At 42.3% G+C, this 22,472-nt stretch overlaps 2 protein-coding genes across 3 annotated transcripts in view; one reads left to right on the top strand and one right to left on the bottom strand.

The window, feature by feature from the left end:
- cenpp (centromere protein P) overlaps positions 1-16,111 on the bottom strand; it is a 289,475-nt gene extending 273,364 nt beyond the window's left edge. The window contains exons 1-4 of the mRNA XM_063067576.1: positions 15,831-16,111; positions 13,165-13,291; positions 10,353-10,516; positions 8,024-8,109 (exon numbers count right to left, since the gene is read on the bottom strand). Of these exons, the coding sequence (XP_062923646.1) occupies positions 8,024-8,109; positions 10,353-10,516; positions 13,165-13,291; positions 15,831-16,029 (576 nt within the window). The 5' untranslated portion in view covers positions 16,030-16,111. The remainder of the gene's footprint in view (positions 1-8,023; positions 8,110-10,352; positions 10,517-13,164; positions 13,292-15,830) is intronic.
- The window catches only part of nol8 (nucleolar protein 8), a 69,622-nt gene continuing 63,062 nt past the window's right edge, over positions 15,913-22,472 (top strand). Inside the window, exon 1 of one of the 2 annotated variants that reach the window (XM_063067572.1) lies at positions 15,913-16,022. The gene's annotated coding sequence lies outside the window, so the exon portion shown is untranslated. Of the gene's footprint in view, positions 16,023-16,349; positions 16,383-22,472 lie in introns of those variants that run through there. The other variant, XM_063067571.1, reaches the window with a different exon arrangement.

Raw genomic sequence — 22,472 nt, 5'->3', positions numbered from 1 at the left:
TCTGTGCTGTTCTTTTCTACAACTACTTCACGAGGTCTCACTAAAGCTTTGTACAATATCAGCAAGATTCCTTTACTTTTGCACACCAGCTCCTTTGCAGTAAAGGCCAACATGCCATTTGTCTTTCCAATTTCTTGTTTTATGCCTTATGAACCAGGAAACCAAGGCAATTTGCTAATTTCCCACTGCTTAAAAAAAATCAAGGTACAATTCCTACACTACATTCCACTTGTCCTTGTGTCTCTCACAGATTCTCCGTCCTCCTTTCAGCTCACTCTCCGATATTGCACTGTATCATAAGCAAAGATAGATATATGACACTTTGCCCTTTTCATTTTGGGGCTCAACATGAACTATGAAAAGCTGAAAGACTGGGACTCCACTAGCATCCACTGATAAATCAATCACAAAAATAAGTAGGCTTGCTATGTACTGTATATTGGACTCTACCTGCTCATACTACTTTATTTAATCCTATCGATGTCATAAGTTTCCACATGGACCACAACAACTATATCTTTCTCTGAGATCTCCTACATCTACCAGATGTCCTTAACCCTGCCAACAGGCAGGAAACTTTATTTTGAACTCACGCCCACAGCTACAGAAAACATTTTATGTCCCTCAACATGCTGTCCCCTGTCACCCTAGATTCCTTTTCACTTCTGAACTTATATGGCCACCACAAATGGGAGAAATGGGCATGACAGTAGGATAGCGGTCAGCAAGACGCCAGTACAGCTCAGGGCATCGGAGTTCAAAGTTCAATTCTGGCATTATCTGTGAAGAGTTTCTCTTCATCCCCCCGCTGAAGAATATATGGGTTTCCCCTGGTGGCTCTGGTTTCCTCCCACAGTCCAAAGATGTTAATTGGTCACTGTAAATTGCCCCATGATCAAGTTAGGCTGAAACTGGGGTGGTACGGCTTGAAGGGCCAGAAGGGCCTACTCTGTGCTGTATCTCTAAAAATCAGCACAAATATTTTCTATAATTAATATATAGATAAAGTGAATAAGTGAATTCTGATTCTTCCACCAAATGCTTTGTTCTATACAAAAATGGATTACATGGGCCATAAGGGCTGTTTCTGTGCTGTATGACTTTATTAAAAGTCGAGCAAGAAATTGGTCACATGGCATTAGGTCCGCTGTACCATTCAACATCCCAAATTCGGTAACAGCCATCAGCAAAACAGACTTCGTCATAACTTGCTATGAATTTTCTACGTACTAAATGAAAATAAATTCCCTTTTACAATTTTGAGATAAGAATGAAAGCCCAAAGCCAATTAAAACACTTGCATGACAAAATGAGGTTACCTTTATTTAAGAAAATACCAAATAGTGATTTTACACCAATTAATAATCTTATAAAGTTAAACATAATCACAATCACCCACTGTCCCATATCTTTTATTAGTAAACTTCAATTATATAATTAACATACTTCAAAGTATGCAGGTAGGAACAAAAGGCGTAAGTTAATGAGAAGAGAAATAAATAAGGATACCAACTTGCTTTGATAAAACTATTTTAACAGAGCGTCAATCTTAAGTTGCTTCAAAGTCTATTAGCACAGAAGCTTTGAATGCCAAGATGCACAAGACTATGGGCAGATGAGTAAAACATGCAAAGTAGGTTTGAAAAGACATCATTACAAGAAAAAGAAAACTGAGGTGGCAATAGTTCCCACAGCCCGCACTTCCCGTTTCTACCTCCTACCCAAAACCAACCTTACACTTCCCACACCCCGCACTTCCCGTTTCTACCTCCTACCCAAAACCAACCTTACACTTCCCACACCCCGCACTTCCCGTTTCTACCTCCTACCCAAAACCAACCTTACACTTCCCACACCCCGCACTTCCCGTTTCTACCTCCTACCCAAAACCAACCTTATAGTTTCCACACCTCGCACTTCCCGTTTCTACCTCCTACCCAAAACCAACCTTATAGCTCCCACACCCCGCACTTCCCGTTTCTACCTCCTACCCAAAACCAACCTTATAGTTCCCACACCCCGCACTTCCCGTTTCTACCTCCTACCAAAAACCAACCTTTTAGTTCCCACAGCCCGCACTTCCCGTTTCTACCTCCTACCCAAAACCAACCTTATAGTTCCCACACCCCGCACTTCCCGTTTCTACCTCCTACCCAAAACCAACCTTATAGTTCCCACACCCCGCACTTCCCGTTTCTACCTCCTACCCAAAACCAACCTTATAGTTCCCACACCCCGCACTTCCCGTTTCTACCTCCTACCCAAAACCAACCTTATAGTTCCCACACCCCGCACTTCCCGTTTCTACCTCCTACCCAAAACCAACCTTATAGTTCCCACACCCCGCACTTCCCGTTTCTACCTCCTACCCAAAACCAACCTTATAGTTCCCACACCCCGCACTTCCCGTTTCTACCTCCTACCCAAAACCAACCTTATAGTTCCCACACCCCGCACTTCCCGTTTCTACCTCCTACCCAAAACCAACCTTATAGTTCCCACACCCCGCACTTCCCGTTTCTACCTCCTACCCAAAACCAACCTTATAGTTCCCACACCCCGCACTTCCCGTTTCTACCTCCTACCCAAAACCAACCTTATAGTTCCCACACCCCGCACTTCCCGTTTCTACCTCCTACCCAAAACCAACCTTATAGTTCCCACACCCCGCACTTCCCGTTTCTACCTCCTACCCAAAACCAACCTTATAGTTCCCACACCCCGCACTTCCCGTTTCTACCTCCTACCCAAAACCAACCTTATAGTTCCCACACCCCGCACTTCCCGTTTCTACCTCCTACCCAAAACCAACCTTATAGTTCCCACACCCCGCACTTCCCGTTTCTACCTCCTACCCAAAACCAACCTTATAGTTCCCACACCCCGCACTTCCCGTTTCTACCTCCTACCCAAAACCAACCTTATAGTTCCCACACCCCGCACTTCCCGTTTCTACCTCCTACCCAAAACCAACCTTATAGTTCCCACACCCCGCACTTCCCGTTTCTACCTCCTACCCAAAACCAACCTTATAGTTCCCACACCCCGCACTTCCCGTTTCTACCTCCTACCCAAAACCAACCTTCTACTTCCCACACCCCGCACTTCCCGTTTCTACCTCCTACCCAAAACCAACCTTATAGTTCCCACACCCCGCACCTCCCGTTTCTACCTCCCACCCAAAACCAACCTCACAGTTCCCACACCTCGCACTTCCCGTTTCTACCTCCTACCCAAAACCAACCTTATAGTTCCCACACCCGGCACTTCCCGTTTCTACCTCCTACCCAAAACCAACCTTATCCTTCCCACAGCCCGCACTTCCCGTTTCGACCTCCTACCCAAAACCAACCTTGTAGTTCCCACACCCCGCACTTCCCGTTTCTACCTCCTACCAAAAACCAACCTTATAGTTCCCATACCTCGCACTTCCCGTTTCTACATCCTACCCAAAACCAACCTTATAGTTCCCACACCCCGCACTTCCCGTTTCTACCTCCTACCCAAAACCAACCTTATAGCTCCCACACCCCGTACTTCCCGTTTCTACCTCCTACCCAAAACCAACCTTATAGTTCCCACACCCCGCACCTCCCGTTTCTACCTCCTACCCAAAAGCAACCTTATAGTTCCCACACCCCGCACCTCCCGTTTCTACCTCCTACCCAAAACCAACCTTATAGTTTCCACACCTCGCACTTCCCGTTTCTACCTCCTACCCAAAACCAACCTTATAGTTCCTACACCCCACACTTCCCGTTTCTACCTCCTACCCAAAACCAACCTTATAGTTCCCATACCTCGCACTGCCCGTTTCTACCTCCTACCCAAAACCAACGTTATAGTTCCCACACCCCACACTTCCCGTTTCTACCTCCTACCCAAAACCAACCTTATAGCTCCCACACCCCGCACTTCCCGTTTCTACCTCCTACCCAAAACCAACCTTATAGTTCCCACACCCCGCACCTCCCGTTTCTACCTCCTACCAAAAACCAATCTTTTAGTTCCCACACCCCGCACTACTCGTTTCTACCTCCAACCCAAAACCAACCTTATAGTTCCCACACCTCGCACTTCCCGTTTCTACCTCCTACTCAAAACCAACCTTATAGTTCCCACACCTCGCACTTCCCGTTTCTACCTCCCACCCAAAACCAACCTTATACTTCCCACACCCTGCACTTCCCGTTTCTACCTCCTACCCAAAACCAACCTTATAGTTCCCACACCCCGCACTTCCCGTTTCTACCTCCTACCCAAAACCAACCTTATAGTTCCCACACCCCGCACCTCCCGTTTCTACCTCCTACCCAAAACCAACCTTATAGTTCCCACACCCCGCACTTCCCATTTCTACCTCGTACCCAAAACCAACCTTATAGTTCCCACACCCTGCACTTCCCGTTTCTATCTCCTACCCAAAACCAACCTTATACTTCCCACACCCCGCACTTCCCGTTTCTATCTCCTACCCAAAACCAACCTTATAGATCCCAGACCCTGTACCTCCCGTTTCTACCTCCTACCCAAAACCAACCTTATACTTCCCACAGCCCGCACTTCCCGTTTCTACCTCCTACCCAAAACCAACCTTATAGTTCCCACACCCTGCACTACTCGTTTCTACCTCCTACCCAAAACCAACCTTATACTTTCCACAGCCCGCACTTCCTGTTTCTACCTCCTACCCAAAACCAACCTTATACTTCCCACACCCCGCACATCCCTTTTCTACCTCCTACCCAAAACCAACCTTATAGTTCCCACACCCTGCACTTCCCGTTTCTACCTCCTACCCAAAACCAACCTTATAGTTCCCACACCCCGCACTTCCCGTTTCTACCTCCTCCCCAAAACCAATCTTTTAGTTCCCACACCCCGCACTTCCTGTTTCTACCTCCTACCTAAAACCAACCTTACAGTTCCCACACCCCGCACTTCCCGTTTCTACCTCCTACCCAAAACCAACCTGATAGTTCCCACACCCCGCACCTCCCGTTTCTACCTCCTACCCAAGATCCACAAACCTGCCTGTCCTGGCAGACCTATTATCTCAGCTTGCTCCTGCCCCACCGAACTCGTTTCTGCATACCTCGACACGGTTTTATCCCCGCTTGTTCAATCCCTTCCCACCTATGTTCGTGACACTTCTCATACTCTTAAACTTTTCGATGATTTTAAGTTCCCTAGCCACCACCGCTTTATTTTCACCATGGATGTCCAGTCCCTATATACTTCCATCCCTCATCAGGAAGGTCTCTCTCAAAGCGCTCCGCTTCTTTTTGGATTCCAGACCTAATCAGTTCCCCTCTACCACCACTCTGCTCCGTCTAGCGGAATTAGTCCTTACTCTTAATAATTTCTCCTTTGGCTCCTCCCACTTCCTCCAAACTAAAGATGTAGCTATGGGCACCCGTATGGGTCCTAGCTATGCCTGCCTTTTTGTTGGGTTTGTGGAACAATCTATGTTCCGTGCCTATTCTGGTATCTGTCCCCCACTTTTCCTTCGCTGCATCGACGACTGCATTGGTGCTGCTTCCTGCACGCATGCTGAGCTCGTTGACTTTATTAACTTTGCCTCCAACTTTCACCCTGCCTTCAAGTTTACCTGGTCCATTTCTGATACCTCCCTCCCCTTTCTAGATCTTTCTGTCTCTGTCTCTGGAGACAGCTTATCCACTGATGTCTACTATAAGCCTACTGACTCTCACAGCTATCTGGACTATTCCTCTTCTCACCCTGTCTCTTGCAAAAATGCCATCCCCTTCTCGCAATTCCTCCGTCTCCGCCCCATCTGCTCTCAGGATGAGGCTTTTCATTCCAGGACGAGGGAGATGTCCTCCTTTTTTAAAGAAAGGGGCTTCCCTTCCTCCACTATCAACTCTGCTCTCAAAGGCATCTCTCCCATTTCACGCACATCTGCTCTCACTCCATCCTCCCACCACCCCACTAGGAATAGGGTTCTCCTGGTCCTCACCTACCACCCCACCAGCCTCCGGGTCCAACATATTATTCTCTGTAACTTCCGCCACCTCCAACGGGATCCCACCACTAAGCACATCTTTCCCTCCCCGCCCTCTGCTTTCCACAGGGATCGCTCCCTACGCGACTCCCTTGTCCATTCGTTCCCCCCCATCCCTCCCCACTGATCTCCCTCCTGGAACTTATCCTTGTAAGCGGAACAAGTGCTACACATGCCCTTACACTTCCTCCCCTACCACCATTCAGGGCCCCAGACAGTCCTTCCAGGTGAGGCAACACTTCACCTGTGAGTCAGCTGGGGTGATATACTGCGTCCGGTGCTCCCGATGTGGCCTTCTATATATTGGCGAGACCCAACGCAGACTGGGAGATCGTTTTGCTGAACACTCTGCTCTGTCTGCCAGAGAAAGCAGGATCTCCCAGTGGCTGCACATTTTAATTCCACATCCCATTCCCATTCTGATATGTCTATCCACGGCCTCCTCTACTGTAAAGATGAAGTCACACTCAGGTTGGAGGAACAACACTTTATATTCCGTCTGGGTAGCCTCCAACCTGATGGCATAAACATTGACTTCTCTAACTTCCGCTAATGCCCCACCGCCCCCTCGTACCCCATCTGTTATTTATTTTTATACACACATTCTTTCTCTCACTCTCCTTTTTCTCCCTCTGTCCCTCTGACTATACCCCTTGCCCATCCTCTGGGTTCCACCCCCCCCTTGTCTTTCTCCCCGGACCTCCTGTCCCATGATCCTCTCATATCCCTTTTGCCTATCACCTGTCCAGCTCTTGGCTCCATCCCTCCCCCTCCTGTCTTCTCCTATCATTTTGGATCTCCCCCTCCCCCTCCCACTTTCAAATCTCTTACTAACTCTTCCTTCAGTTAGTCCTGACAAAGGGTCTCGGCCTGAAACGTCGACTGTACCTCTTCCTAGAGATGCTGCCTGGCCTGCTGCGTTCACCTGCAACTTTGATGTGTGTGGCATAGTGGAACAGCTTGGGAAAGGAAGACTTGATTTTATGGCCCAGATAACACAAATTTATCAATGTTGCATTTAAAATGAGGATGCATTGGAGACCCAGACTTGAGAACACATATCTCGGAAAGTTACAGAAAGGAAGGGTTAAGCATTATAAATAGACAGTGGAGTATTGTGGGAAGTTGTGCTAAGAAAGAGTTAAGTATTATACATTCAGAACCAAATGTTACTATATTTTCGAATGAAGTCACATGATAGAAGCAAATTTTTACAGGAGCACTATCGACAGTGTCCTGATCAGCTACATCACCATTTGATATGAGAACTTCAAAGCATCTGACCACAAGTCCTTACAAAGGGTTGTAAGGACTTGCTGAAAAGATCATCATAGTCTCTCTTCCACCCAGAGATGTTTATCAGAAGCGCTGCCTAGGCAGGGCATTTAGCATTGTCAATGATCCCTCCCATCCATACAACAATCCCTTTGATCCTCTATCATCACGTAGAAGCTACCATAACATTAGGATAAGAACTGTTCGGATGGAAAACAACCCCAGGCCATAAGACTACTGAACTCCCTGCCACCACCCAGGTCTTATCATGTATGAAGAACCAATAGCATTATACTGTTTACTTTTGAAGTTTTGTCATAAATGCACCTTATTATTTATTAATTTACTCAGGGTAACATTACTGTATGTGTAATGTGTGTGAGTTATATATACTGTGTTGTACAACTTGGTCCAGAGGAATATTGTTTTGTTTGGTGGTATACATAGGTACACTTGAATGACAATAAACTGAACTTGACCTTGAAATGGAAGTGAACAAGAAATCAAAAGGAGCTACATTTAAATGGTTTGAGGATTCTGGACATAATGTCTGGACGTAGGGGAGATGTTGCAGGTGACTATGTCTAACTAGATAAGAATGAAAGCCCAAATCTGAAAATCATTTGAATGTCCAAATGAAATGTTATTGTTTTCTTTAGAAAGAATTATATTCTTAGCAAATGAAAATTAATATTATGACACATAATTAAAAAACTTACATACCTGAATATCCATTAATTCAAATTCAAGCTCAAAATGCAGTGAATGGCTGTAGCCTGACAATCTGTACTGCTTTGTTTGGTTGTTGCCTGTAAATTAATGCAGTACAGTGAATAGGCATTCCTATATGGCAGTTAATACAATTTTGGAGGAAATTTAGCTTTTGATAATGTCAATGCATTCTAAATTTGATTCGACGCAAAGTCAAGCATTCTTTAAGTTATTCTAATTCAACTTTCTGAAGTACCAGTGAGATATTTCCACTTCCAATCGCAACTGTACCCTGATAAGATAACAGCTTTAGTGCTGATCTGACCTAGGCTGTTGCGTGGACAAGGCCCTCGTGCCTCAGGGTTGCTTGTTGCAGCCTTCGGTGAAGAAGACGCCAGAGCTGGCTGTGTACTGCTGGATTCCATACTGGGTTGGGGGCTGGCCCCTCCAGTGTTCACTGCCAGAAAGACAAGCTGGACTGCATTCATCTGTGGCTACACTCCTGCAAAGTGAGGAACTACTGTGGCTTGTTCTTGCAGAAATGTCGTGCCAGGACAACATCCATGCACCATAAAGCTACAAGCCATGGCACTCTGGACTATATTTTTTAACATAGGTTTTTTGTAACAGTATGTTCTTCTGCTGAAATAATTATATGTATGCTATGTGCTATGTGAGTGTTGGTTCTGATGTGGCACCTCGGCCCCAGAGGAATGCTGTTTCCTCTGGCTGGATTCCACTGCATGGCTGCTGGACAATTAAACTTGAACTTCATTGTTCAAAGCTCACAGTAAATTTATTATTGAAGTACATGAATGTTATCATATACTACCTTGAGACATATTATTGAACATTTTTCTTCTGTATTCCTCCACCCACAAGGAACTGACTTAGAACTATCAAACGCATTTCACGTGGAACAGTTCTGCGGATAGAAGTTCTTCATCTTATTTGTTTGCTAGCCTTAAAGACAAGTTCCAGAGGTGAAAGGATAAGCGTAATAAGCTACCCTTAATAACAAAGCAGATTAAAGATTAAAGTCTGTCACAAGCCTTGTGACCCATCAGGCCAGTGCTTACGCCGGTTTCTGTGGCGTGAAGCAACTGAGAGTACGAGACTCCACCGCCCCCCCCCCCCCGAGATAGGACGCCAGTCTATTGCGAGGTTAACCCCTGGCATTTGTGCCGGTACCCATTCTCAGCTGGGTAGACTGGAGCATTGTGTGGTTAAGTGCCTTACTCACAGATACACACGCTGCCTCAGCCGAGGCTCGAAGCCATGACCTTCAGATCGCTCGTCCAACGCCCTAACCACTTGGCCACGCACCACACAGTAACAAAGCAGGATGCCACGTTGTTACATAAATTTTCCAAGATTCTCAGCGTTCAGCACTGGTGTAAGTGGGAAAACTACTGGCTCACAGCTCCAGCAACATGGATTCAGTTCTGACCTTAGCTACTGTCTGTGTGAAGTTAGCACATTCTCCCACCAACCACACGTTTCTTCCAGATGCTCCGTATTCCTCATACCTCCCAAAAATATGCAAGCTAGTAGGATAATCGACTACGGTAACTTGACCTTTATATGTGGATGAGTGGTAGAATTTAGGGGGTTTCATGGGAACGTGGGAAGAATAAAATGGTTTAGGGTAGAATTGGTATAAAAAGTAGTGCTTGATCGTTAGTATGGACAGTGTGCTTCCATGTTATATCACTCAATGAAAATTTTTGCCACTTATTGTCTACATTTTTTTAAACAATCAGGATAAATAATTGGAGCCTAAAACTGATTAGGCAATGTAATTGTCAAGATCATGAACTTCGGTGTGAAGTTAAACCCTCAAAATGATCACAGTCCTATACTGCTGCAAATATTTGGTTAAATTTGATACTTAATATCTAATTGTTACTTTTGCAACTTTTTCTAACCATCTACTTACATGCTTCGTAATTAGGAAGAAGAAAAACCATTTGAAACCTCCAGTTGCAGCTACAAGTCTAGCTACCTATGGTCCTGATTTCCGGAAACATCCCATATTGACCTATTCAGCATGGAATTCTTACCCACTCTTGCCACATCCAGCACTATTAGCAATTGTTTGTTCTCTGGTGACAGCATTGTTTATAGTTTTCATCTCTGACATCTCTGTCATTCAGTTTTCAAGAGTTGTATGTTAATCTAGGCGAGAAAAATTTTCCTATCCTGGCCAACCTATGCCCCGTATCTCTCTATGCAAAGCTTTATTTACTTCCTCAGTTCAACATTATAATCCTTCTTATACATGTGGAGTAAATCACTGACTGGAATGTACTTACGAAAAATGGAACATTCATAAACTTACCCTCACCGACTATTTTCATAGTGTGTTGTCTAAATTCAATGCCAGTTAACTGGATTAGTAATGCAGCCTGAGATTTAGCCTGTTCAATCTGTGCTTCCAGATCAGTTGTTGAGCATTTCCATGATTCAGGATTCTGCACACTGATTTTTTCTTTTTGCAGATACCTAAATATAAAAAATTTTGAAAAAGTCTCACAATGCCAACACATCAACCAGTTTGTGAAACCATTGCACCAACATTCAATTAAACAACAAGTAAGCATCACGCTATAATGGCTGTTACTGGTCAAGAACCTTGAAGCCATATGGGACACAAGCTGAAATCCAATAATGACAGTGAGGAGAACTAATTAATGTAAATAAATTAAACAATAACCATTAACTAATATTTACTACTGTCTGAAAACGTTAGGTTCATTAGAAGATCAGCTGTGTCACTGAAGTGCAAGTGACACTATTAAAAATAGAGTGGGAATGTTGTATTAGAGAGGGTGGTGTGGTAGGAAGGCTCAGGTGATATGTGCACAGTAGATAAGGAGAGGACATACAAGGAGTGACAGGGAAGAGTGCAGAAGGAAGAGGAGAGTGCAGGGAAGATGTGTGGGGACTTGGTCTCTTATCTATACAACTAGAATATTGTCATTACATTTTTATTATATTGATATAATTTTTTAATATTTTAAATAACAAGTCTTAAATATATTCTGGCAGATAGGGCTCGTTAGCTGTGGTTGCAGCTCACTTAGGAGAAGGAAAGCTCTGCTCTCAAACTCCTGCTGCCTTGCAGCTGTCCCCACTCACAGTGAAGGTTTTGGGAGTAAATCCTGAGGAAAAATCCAGAGCTGGAGTCCCTAAAACAGTCTTACATTGAATTTAATGTTGACTAGCAACTCCTGCAACACCACCGGTGCCAAACTGCACGGGTCTCTGCCATTCCTCTGGATTCACCAGCTGTGTGGTGGTGGGGCAGGGGAGGGGGGGTGTGCCTGCTACATGAGCTACAACTTGCTCTCCATATCATATTACCCTGGCTCACGTATCATGTAGACAGCTACAACACAACATCCATGGCTGACCTCGACTAACGGAGAACCTCTCTAAATTATATTGACAACATTATCCATTTTCATTGCAAATTTATAAAACGTAAGTTTAATTAATGAAATAAGTAACAATTTATCTTTTTAAGGTATAGCACTTTGGATTCAAACTAAGAAATTATTCTGCAGTTTGTCTGAAATAAAAGCAGAAAATGCTGGAAATACTGAGCACGTCAGGCAGCACCAATAGAGGGACACAGAGTGGAAATATGCTTCAAGTTGTAAAGAAGAGGCATAAAGAGAACAAATTCATACCACAGAGACCGAATATGGATGAGTGACGTAACTGTTGGCTATACTGACTAAGAAAGACATGTTTATTCAAGCTGATCTTCCTGGAAGAGAAGCAAGAAGGAAATGAAACAGAAGACCAGGAAAAATTATACTGGAACTGTGGAATACAGACATGGCATCTGGAAGGTAGAAAAATACATTTGATATTACCACTTCATAACCTTTCATGAGAATGAGACAGTTCAGATAGAGATAGGAAAACCTGGTTATCTGAAACTGTTGAACTCAGTACTAAGTCCCAAGGGCCGAGTTGGAATATGAGATGCTATTCCTTTGAGTTTACATTTGGCAGTACCATGGTCAATACAGACATTGTAGGGCAGAGTTGTTCCTGTACTGCAGTATTCTATTGTTTAAAAATGTAAAAGGCCAACAATGAATGTCTGAGTGAGAAAATGATGAGGAGTTAAGGAGCCAACCAACTCTAAATTGAAGTTCACTTTTGTGGACTGAACAGACTGCAAGCTGTTATCAAGAGCATCTGTGCTCTGTTTACCAAAGCAGAAAAAGTGACACACTAAACTGAAAAAAAAGTACAAGTGAAAAGCTGCCTCACCTGGAAAAAGTTCTTTGGTTCCTGAAAGCTGGGAAAGAAAGAAGCTAAAGGACAGATGTCCTATCTCCTGCAGATGCACAGGAAAGCACAGTGAGAAGGGAAGTCGTGTATGATGGGGATTTTGAGGGATTGAAGACCATAGTGAAATTAAAACAGCTGGAACTAGGAAAAAAAAGAAACTATCAACCATCACTTGTGAATGTTGGGAAGCAAAAATGGATGAGATTATGGAAGTAAGATCTCCAAAGCAAATTAGATCACTGACTGAGAGACCTGACTATCTGTACCAGGCTCTTGGTCAAAAGCAAGGGGTCCCCACCTGGGGTCCATTGTCCCCTTAGTTAATGGTATGGGCCCATGGCATAAAAAAGGTTAGAATCTAAAGTGAGGCATGAGATGTCCAAGCAACACCACTGTGAGCAAGATTGATTACTGGTTCTTGTGAGCAAAATTCTTTAAATTTGTAAGTGGAATGGTTAAGCTGAGATTGTAAAGTCATACCAGCAGTCAAATGATGAACAGGTCATTAGAGGGTATGATGTCAAGAGAGGAGCCCATGTTTTTTTTCTGAAGACTGAAAAAAGGATCCACAGCTGGGGTAAAGATTCCTGCTGAAATAAACAGGTGAGATCAGAAATGCTGAGTATCACGCTAGGCTTGGAATTCATTGAGGTGGGGTTAGGACATTGAAGATGAGATATGCTGAAATCTGACTTTTGAGGATGGCGGTGGGGGGAAGAACAGAAGAGACAGTATAAATACACCAACAGGGGAGACTGGAAGTCAAAGGAAAACAAAGGGTAAGAAACAAGCACAGGAGCCCTACAGTTCTAGAGTTTGCAGTTTATTCTCTTCCTACTTACATGTTTTTCAGAAACCCTTGAGAATTAATCTGAGTCTCTTTGGCCTTTTGCTCCAACATTTGAATTTCTTCCTGGAGGCACAGGATCTCATTTTCATAAATCTGCTGCAGTGATTTTTCCATGAGTTCTATTAAATTAAAATAATGAAGGATTCTGTTATACAGAAAACTAAGTCATTTTTCTTTTGAGGAAACTCTTCAAACCATTAATACATTGAATGCCACATACTGTAATCCTCCAATTTCCTGCATATTTCTTTTCCCACCATTTCATCAGTGTTATTAGCTGTATCACTAAAAAAAAAACCCCATCTTTAAAAATCCTTACCCTCATTTGAAAACCATTCAAAGCTCATTTTTTAAATCTAGCCTTCAGCCACCATTCCAAACCTACCACCTTTTGATCAAATTCTGTTCCCTTTATTATTTTCTTGGAGAAGTGGATATTTTGAAGATAGTATGTAAATACATTGAAATGTATAGAATATCAATACAAGGGGCAAAATTCTCAGGAGTTTTCAGGAAACACAAACATCAGGAAAATTGGTATGTTTGTTCTTGAACTGAAAGATACTCAAATTATTTTACATGCTGATTTAGCAAAAATGTTAAATTTCTGTACACGACTTCTAAAGAAAAAAAACTTGAAAAATTCATCTTTCCCATCGAGAGCATTGTTAAAGTGTTCAAAAATTGTCTCATTATAATAAATGAACAATTTCACTACAAAATAGCACCACTTGGTGTCAGTAATGGGGTATTACAAAAATAATTCCAAACGAAATTCACCAGAGACATTACAACATGATCTAGTGCTTTCCAGGTGTGTATGACGAATAAACGCTTCTTGAGCTACCAGCCAAGCACAGGTATTGATTTTAATTGATGTTTCATTGTCACAGGGTTTGCCATTGAAATGTCAGCTAAAATCAATACCTGTACCTGGTTGGTAGCCTAAGAAGAGTTTAATCATCTCCAGAGACCTGTTAACTTAGCAATTGTAAGGTACAAAACAGTTAGCAATTTCTTGTAATTAACAAACAAAATTTGACAACAAGCGATATAAGGCCTGGATATATTACAATATTGATGAAACTACTTGTGTCCGCCATCAGAATTCATTTTTAACAATTTCTGTACATTTCCGCCAGTACATTCTAATTTCTCCAGTCAATGTAAATCACTAGACCATGTGAATTTAAGATAATTATATAATAAGTTAATGAACAGGTCTAACTATGAAATTCCTTTTAAGATTTTACACTTTTTTATGACATAGTAAGCCTAATTACAGCTAAACAAACATCTGGATATAAAAACTAAATTCAGCTATTAGCACTACAAATTACTTACATCAAGAAATTTGTAAGATGTATTTAACCTTCAAACATTTAAAAAAACTGAAAAAACATTTAAATAGTTGAAGAAAAAAATACTCTGCTATCCCGACTTTATCAATTCTTTAAAGTGATTAGGTACTCAATTCGCCACAGCTGCTCAGAACAGATGGCATATTCCAGCAGATTATTCTCAGCACATTACAAGGTTAAGTGATTGGGCAAAGCAGCAAAACAGAATTAGATACATGACAGAATCGAGGTGCCTGATAAGTATCCCTTTCAATATCTTTGACTTCCTCTTCCTACCTCCATTCCTTCAGAGTACTACTATTCCACTTGCTTTTTTGCAGTTCTGGATAAGGTCATACTTGTGTTTGGCTGTTCTCTCTGAAGGCTTAAATTCTGAAATTCCCTCTGTAATTTTATTTCCTCTTTTAAGACACTACTTAAAAACTCTCCAATTGCCCAGGCTTTCTTTGTGTAACTGAGCAAAAACCTTCGTTTGAAAATATGCTTGGGTAACTTTTGTCTTTTAGGCAAGACTATCTGTCTTTTTTATATAGAACATAGAAAAGTACAACACAGAAAAAATATACCTTTGGCCTATGATGAGTCTGCTGAATGCAATGCCAAATTAAACTAATCCCTTCTGCCTGCATATGATGCAAATCCCTCATTTCTGCATATTCAGGAGTCTATTTAAAAGCTTCCTGACACCTTAATCATATCTGTTCTACTGCCAATGGTAGCTCATTCCGAACACCTATCGCACTGTATGTAAAAAGATGCTTGCCTCACAAATCCCCTTTAAATGTTGCCTCTCTCACCTTAATGCTATGCTCTCCGCATCCTGAGAAAAAAAATATGGTTGTCTACCCATAAAATTACATCAGGTCCCCCCTCACACTCTCAGGAAATTGCAATAGGGTAACTTGACATCGGCCATACGCATTTGTGCTGGCTCCCAAAACATGAAACCGGTGAAGATTCAGTTCCCTTCTCTGCTTCCCGGACACCATCTGCTCGAACCCCCTAGTCAGTTCACAAGAGATTCTGCAGATGATGGAAATCCAAAGCAACGTACAGAATTCTGGAGGATCTCGGCAGGTTAGGCAGTGTCTACTGAGGGAAATAAACAGTTGACGTTGCGGGCCGAGACTCTTCCAGTAACTTTGTGCGCGTTGCTAAAGGTTTACTGATCCCCCGCACTCTCAGAAGTGCTCCGCTCGAGTTCCCTGCCTTGCCTCCCATCAGAATAAAGGTATGAAAATATCTTCCCCGTTCCCGCTCAGGCAAAGAGTAAAGAATCTGGAGTTGACGTCCTCACCCCGGTTCGGTGGATGTCCCAGGACGACAGGAACCCGGAGCTGAAGGACGGAATTGGAGTTGGCGCCAGCGCCGTTCAAAGCGGCGGACCCGTGCGGAGACTGGCTCCAACCATCCGTGAGGGGAATAGCTGTCCGGCCAACCCTCCCACCGGCGCCACCATCACCATGCTCCGTGCCCAGTTCAACGCCAGGTAACATTACTGTCACATCACTGTTTCATGTAGTTGCGGGTAGGTTTCCACAGTAAAACAGTGTTAATACTTTGTTTAATGCTTGCACCCCTCTCTGTGAATGTGTTCCTGATGTGTATCACGGTTAAGTGTCCCACACTAGGAGAGAATTTAATACTTTAATCTGCGTTGCGTATTACCTGTTTTCATAAAGTGATTAGCAATTACAAAAACCCTTAGTTTAACCTCCAATGCTCATATTTTTTGGTGTGACTTTCCCGTGACGAGTACTTTTCTCGACACCTCGTGTCCCCGGAACTAAACTGGTTGCTCACGGAGTGTCCGGACGGATAGTGGGGTCGGATGGCACGCTGTGGTAATGTGAGTGTTGAAGTTCGCGGCTTAAGATTTTCGGAGGAGAAACTCATTTTAATGTTGCTGTGTACTATTGCCAACAACTTAATCTAACGTTAAATTGTTTCATATTTGGTCGTTGTGAGATTTCAATTTTATAGCAGTCAGTTAAGTGGGTGGTTAACGCCATGTGATTGTAGTATGTGAACTAAGCAACCAAAATAATAATCGTCCAATCTCTCGGGCCGTTATATTATTATGTTGTTTCAAGTTTATTGAATAATGATAATTAATCTATTTGTGCATTCAGCTTTTATTTTGATTGTGTGAGGTCGAGAAGAGAAAGACTGCAGATATGGTACAATTAACTTCGACTCGCGTGGGGAGTATTTTATCAGACTTCTGACATATGTGGCAGGAGGAGGTACCCACTGCAGAATACCAGACCAGTTTTTGTAACAGTGTTGTCTACTTGTGGTTCTTGTTATTGATGGCGAGGGATTCCACAGTGATAATACCATTCATTGTCCGGTCTAGGTGTTGGGACTGTCTTGCTGGAGATAGTCATTACATGGGCCTTCTGTGTCATGATGTTACTTGCCACTTATCACACCAGTGTTGATATGTTGCCCAGCTTTGGCTGCATCGGTGAATGGGTTGTTTCATTTGCTGAGGAATTGCAAAAATTAAGTTTGGATTTAAAGTGTATGTTATCAGTATGAGGTGTGGGCATGTGGCCAAGTGGTTAAGGTATTGGACTAGCGACCTGAAGGTAGTGAATTCGAGCCCCAGCCGAGGGAACGTGTTGTGTCCCTGAGCAAGGCACTTAAATCACACTGAAGCGCACCTTCAATAACTCCAAAAGACTGAGGTTGGGTAAAATACTGAAAGGCTTTTATTCGCTGTACAATACGACCTCCATGGTGAGTGTCTGCCCCCAGACTGAGGGCAAGGGGCATGGTGAAACACCTTTATACAGGATTCTGTGAGAGGAGCCACAGGGGCAGTCAGCAGGGGGGTGTGTCCAGACAGTTAACCCAGTTACAACATATATATGGTTTACCACACACACATTGCTCTGTGATGACACTGGTGCCAAGCCACTGGGTCCTAATGCCCTTCCCTTGGACAACACGAATGTGGAGAGGGCAGACTTGCAGCATGGGCAACTGCTGGTCTTCCATACAACCTTGCCCAGGCCTGCGCCCTGGAGAGTGAAGACTAAATGATGCCTTTATTTATCAGTATGAGGAATTCTTGCAAGAAAGTTGTGACTATTGAATGAAGAATCTAGTGCTGTGCTCCGTCATTTGCAAGTATCTCATCCCTTAGATAGGGAAACATGAACATAATATTCCAGCTGTAATTTTAGAACAGCCTTTTGACATATCAATTGAACACCTTCACTTTGTTCTTATATCTCCATGTAGTAATGGCCAATGAACAGTTTTTGCTGATTGCTTGTTGGACCTGCACATTAAACTTCCAGATGATTTGTGTGCAGGGGCATCCTTTACATACCAATACCATTCATGCCATTTAAAATGCTCTTTTTTCAACTATTTTTCTATATTTCATAAGAGCTTAAGAAATAGGTGCAGGAGTAGGCCATCTGGCCTGTCGAGCCTGCTCCGCCAATCAATAACAGCGTGGCTGATCTGACTGTGTACTCATCTCCACCTATCTGCCTTTTCCCCATAACCTTTAATTCCCCTGCTGTACAAAAATCTATCCAATCTTGTTTTATTTATATATATATATATATATATATATATACACACACACATACACACACATACACACACACACACACACACACACACACACACACACACACACACATTATATATACACATATATACATATATATACACACACATATATACATATATATATACATACATGTATACACACATATATATACATATATATACACACACACACACACACACACACACACACACACACACACACACACACACATACACATATATATATATATATATATACTGAGATAGCTTCCACTGCTTCATTGGGAAGAAAATTCTACAGATTCACTACTCTTTGGGAAAAACTGTTCCTCCTCACCTCCATCCTAAATTTACTACCCTGAATCTTGAGGCTATGTCCCCTAGTTCTAGTCCCACCTACCGGTGGAAACAACTTTCCTGTCTCTATCTTATCCACCCCTTTCATAATTTTATATGTTTTTATACAATCTCCTTTCATCCTCCTGAATTCCAGCAGTACAGTCCCAGGCAACTCAACCTGTCCTCATAGTCTATCCCTCTCATCTCTGGAATCAACTTGGTGAACCTCCTCTGCACCATTTTCAAAGCCAGTATATCCTTCCTGAAGTAAGGAGATTAAAACTGCATGCAGTACTCCAGATGCGGTCTCACCAGTACCCTGTACAGTTGCAGCATAAATTACTCTTAAATTCAATCCCTCCAGCAATGAAGGCCAACATTCCATTAGCCTTCTTGATAGCCTGCTGTACCTGCAAACCAGCATCTTGCAAATCATGCACAAGCACTCCCAAGTCCTTCTGCACAGCAGCATGCTACAGTCTTTTACCATTTAAATAATGATCTAATCTTCCATTTTTCCTTCCAAAGTGGATGGCCTTGCAATTACCAACATTGTACAACATCTGCCAGACCTTTGCCCACTCGTTTAACCTATCTATATCTCTCTGCAGACTCGCCATATCCTCTGCACAATTTTATTTTCCATTCAATTTAGTATCATCAGCAAACTTAGATACACTACACTTGGTCCCCTCTTCCAGATCATTAATGTGTATAGTGTACTGTTGCAGGCCCATCAACTTCTGTGGCACAACGCTCACCACTGATTGCCAACCAGAGAAACACCCAACTCTGCTTTCTATTGGTTAACCATGCTAATACATCACCCCCAACTCTATGCATCCTTATCTTATGGATAAGTCTTTTATGTGGCACCTTATCGAATGCCTTTTGGATATCCAAGTATATAACATCTATCTGTTCCCCTCTATCAAATCTACTTGTTATGTCATCAAAGAACTCCAATAAGTTTGTCAAACAGGGATAATAATGGATCCATTTTTTTTTTCCAGATGCCTCGCTGTTTCTTCATTAATGATAGCTTCAAGCATTTTCCCAACTACAAATGTTAAACTAACTGGTCTATAGTTACCTGCCTTTTGCCTACATCCCTTTTTGAACAGTGGTGTGACATTCACCGCCTTCCAATCCACTGGGACCTGTCCAGAGAAATTTGGTAAATTATCACCAAACGATCAACTATAATTTCTGCTATTTCTTTCAGTATCCTGGGACACATTCCATCTGAACCAGGGGATTTTCCTATCTTTAGATCCACAGGTTTGCTCAGCATTACCTCTAATGATAGCTATTGTATCGAGGTCTTCACCTCCCATCATGTCCATATCTCTCTTTGGCATGTTAGGTGTGTCCTCCACTATAAAGACAACACAAAATAATTCAAAATCTCTGCTATTTCCTCATTACCCAATATCAATTCCCCCTTCTTGTCCTCCAAGGGACCTATGTTCGCTTTAGCTACCCTTTTCCACTTTATATAATTACAAAAACTCTTACTATCTGTTTTTATATTTTGTATTGGTTTATTTTCATAATTTATCTTCCCTTTCTTTTTTGATCGCTTAGTGGTTCTTTGCTGCTTTTTAAAGTTTTCCCAATCTTCCAATTTCCCACTACTCTTGGTGTCTTTGTACACACGAGCTTTTAGTTTGATGCCTTCCTTTATTTCCTTAGTTATCCATGACTGGTTCTTCCCACCCTTACTGTCCTTGCTTTTAACTGGAATATACTTCTGTTGAGCACCATGGAAAAATCTTTGGAACTCTTCCACTTTTCCTCAACCATCCCACCATAAAGCATGCGTTCCCAGTCTACCCTATCCAACTCCTCCCTCATCCCATTGTAGTCTCCCTTGTGTAGGCATAATACACTAATTTTAAATTGAATATTGCACTCTCCATTTGTATGAGAAACTCATTCATACTGTGATCACTCTTTCCAAGTGGATCCCAACTACAAGATTGCTAATTTTACATGTATTATTGCACAAGAGCAAATCCAAGATAGCACGTTCCCTTGTAGGTTCAGTAACATGCTGTTCAAGAAAGCTATCACATATGTATTCTATGAAGTCCTCCTCGAAACTGCCTTGACCAATTTGATTCACCCAATCTATGTGCAAGTTAAAGTTCCCCACAGTAACTGCTGTTCCATTCTTACATGCCTCAGATATTTCACGATTTATTGCCTGTGCCACTGTAATGTTATTATTCAGTAGCCTATGGACAACTCCCACCAGTGATTTTTTACCCTATACTATTCCTAATCTCTATCCAGATGGATTCAGCATTCTGCTCCTTAGATCTTATATCATCTCTCACTATCACCCTGATCTCATCCTTAAATAAGAGCGCTACCCCACCTCCCTTACCTTACTGCCTATCCTTCCATATTACCGAATATCCTCGGATATTTAATTCCTAATCCTGTCCACCCTGCAACCACGTTTATGTAATGGCCACTAAATCATACCCCTTTGTACTGATTTGTGCCACAAGTTCACTGACCTTGTTACAAATTCTACGGGCATTCAGATAAAGTGCCCTTACACTCATTGTGCCTTTAAAAATCCAGTAATCATTGTCTCTTACGCACTTGACTTTTCTGCACTCCACTCTTACTTGTCACTTTTTTAACATCTGCTTTAACTTTGTATCTGCTTTAACTTTGTACACACTTCTCTCTTTTACTTTATCCATACTCCTCTAAGTGGATGACCTTGCATTTACTCCCTCTGCCAGACCCTTGCCCACTTACTTAACCTATCTATATCTCTCTGCTGACTCTCTGTATAAGCTGTTAAAGCCACCCTCCTGCTATATACTTTAAAGCCCTATTCGTAACCCTAGTTATCTTGTTTGAGGTTGTGATGGGGGGACAAAGAAATAGTAGAGGAAATGAGTATTTTGCATCAACCTAACTAGCAGAAGATACTAGCAGTATGCGAGAAGTTCAAGAGTGCAGTTGCATTCATTGTGAGAGGACAAGAATATCAAAACAAGGATATAATGTTGAGGCTTTATAGGGAACTGGTGAGGTCTCACTTGGAGTATTGTGAGCAGTTTTGGGTCCCTTATCTAAGAAAAGATGTGCTGAGATTGGAGAGCATTCAAAGGAGGTTCACAGGAATGATTCCAGGAGTGATAGGCTTATCACATGAGAAGTGTTTGGCTCTGAGCCTGTACTCACTGAAGTTTAGAAGAATGAGGGGAAATCTCATTGAAAAGTCTAGATAAAGTGGATATGGAGAGGATGTTTCCTGTGGTGGGGAGAGTCTAGGACCAGAACACACAACCTCAGAATAGAGGGACATCTTTTTAGAATAAGGAATTTCTTTACCCAAAGGAATTTGTGGAATTTGTTGGAACAGGTGGCTTTGGAAGCCAGGTCATTGGGATTGGGTGTATTTAAAATGGAGTGAAAGGTAACGGGGGAGCGAAGTGGATCAGCCATGATGAAACTGTGGAGTAGACTGAATTGGCCAAATGGCCTAATTTTGTTCCTATATGTTTATGGTCTAAATTCAAATTCAAATGTATTTCAAAGGCAATAAAGTGCCTTAAGACCTGCTGAAATTTTAAGAAAGGAAGGAGTGAGAAAAAAGAACTACACGCCAGCTTAACCTAACAATATTGGTGTGGAAAATGCTGACATTTACAATTAAGGGGTTGGTATAAGGACGCTTACAAAATAATAGTAGGATTAATCAGATTCAACACAACTGAATGAAATGAAATAATATTAGTAATTTTGACATTACAATTAACAGATTAAGCCGAAAGGAGTGAAAGTAACCTATTTGAGCTTTTGACAAAGTATCACTTGAGAAATATTACAGCACACCAGATGAGGGCAAAATGTAGACATTGACTGAAGATTGGTTAATCAACTAAAAAACTAAGGGTAGGAATAAACAAATGATTTTTGGGTTAGGAGAATGCAATCAGTGGGGTGATGGAAATATCAATGAAGGAGACCCAACTAGACATAAACTCTTTCAATTATT

The sequence above is a fragment of the Mobula hypostoma genome, chromosome 15 (genome assembly GCF_963921235.1).
Source record: "Mobula hypostoma chromosome 15, sMobHyp1.1, whole genome shotgun sequence".
Taxonomy (NCBI): domain Eukaryota; kingdom Metazoa; phylum Chordata; class Chondrichthyes; order Myliobatiformes; family Myliobatidae; genus Mobula; species Mobula hypostoma.
Note: the sequence above shows the minus strand (reverse complement) of the source record. Positions and strands in the feature narration are given on the sequence as shown.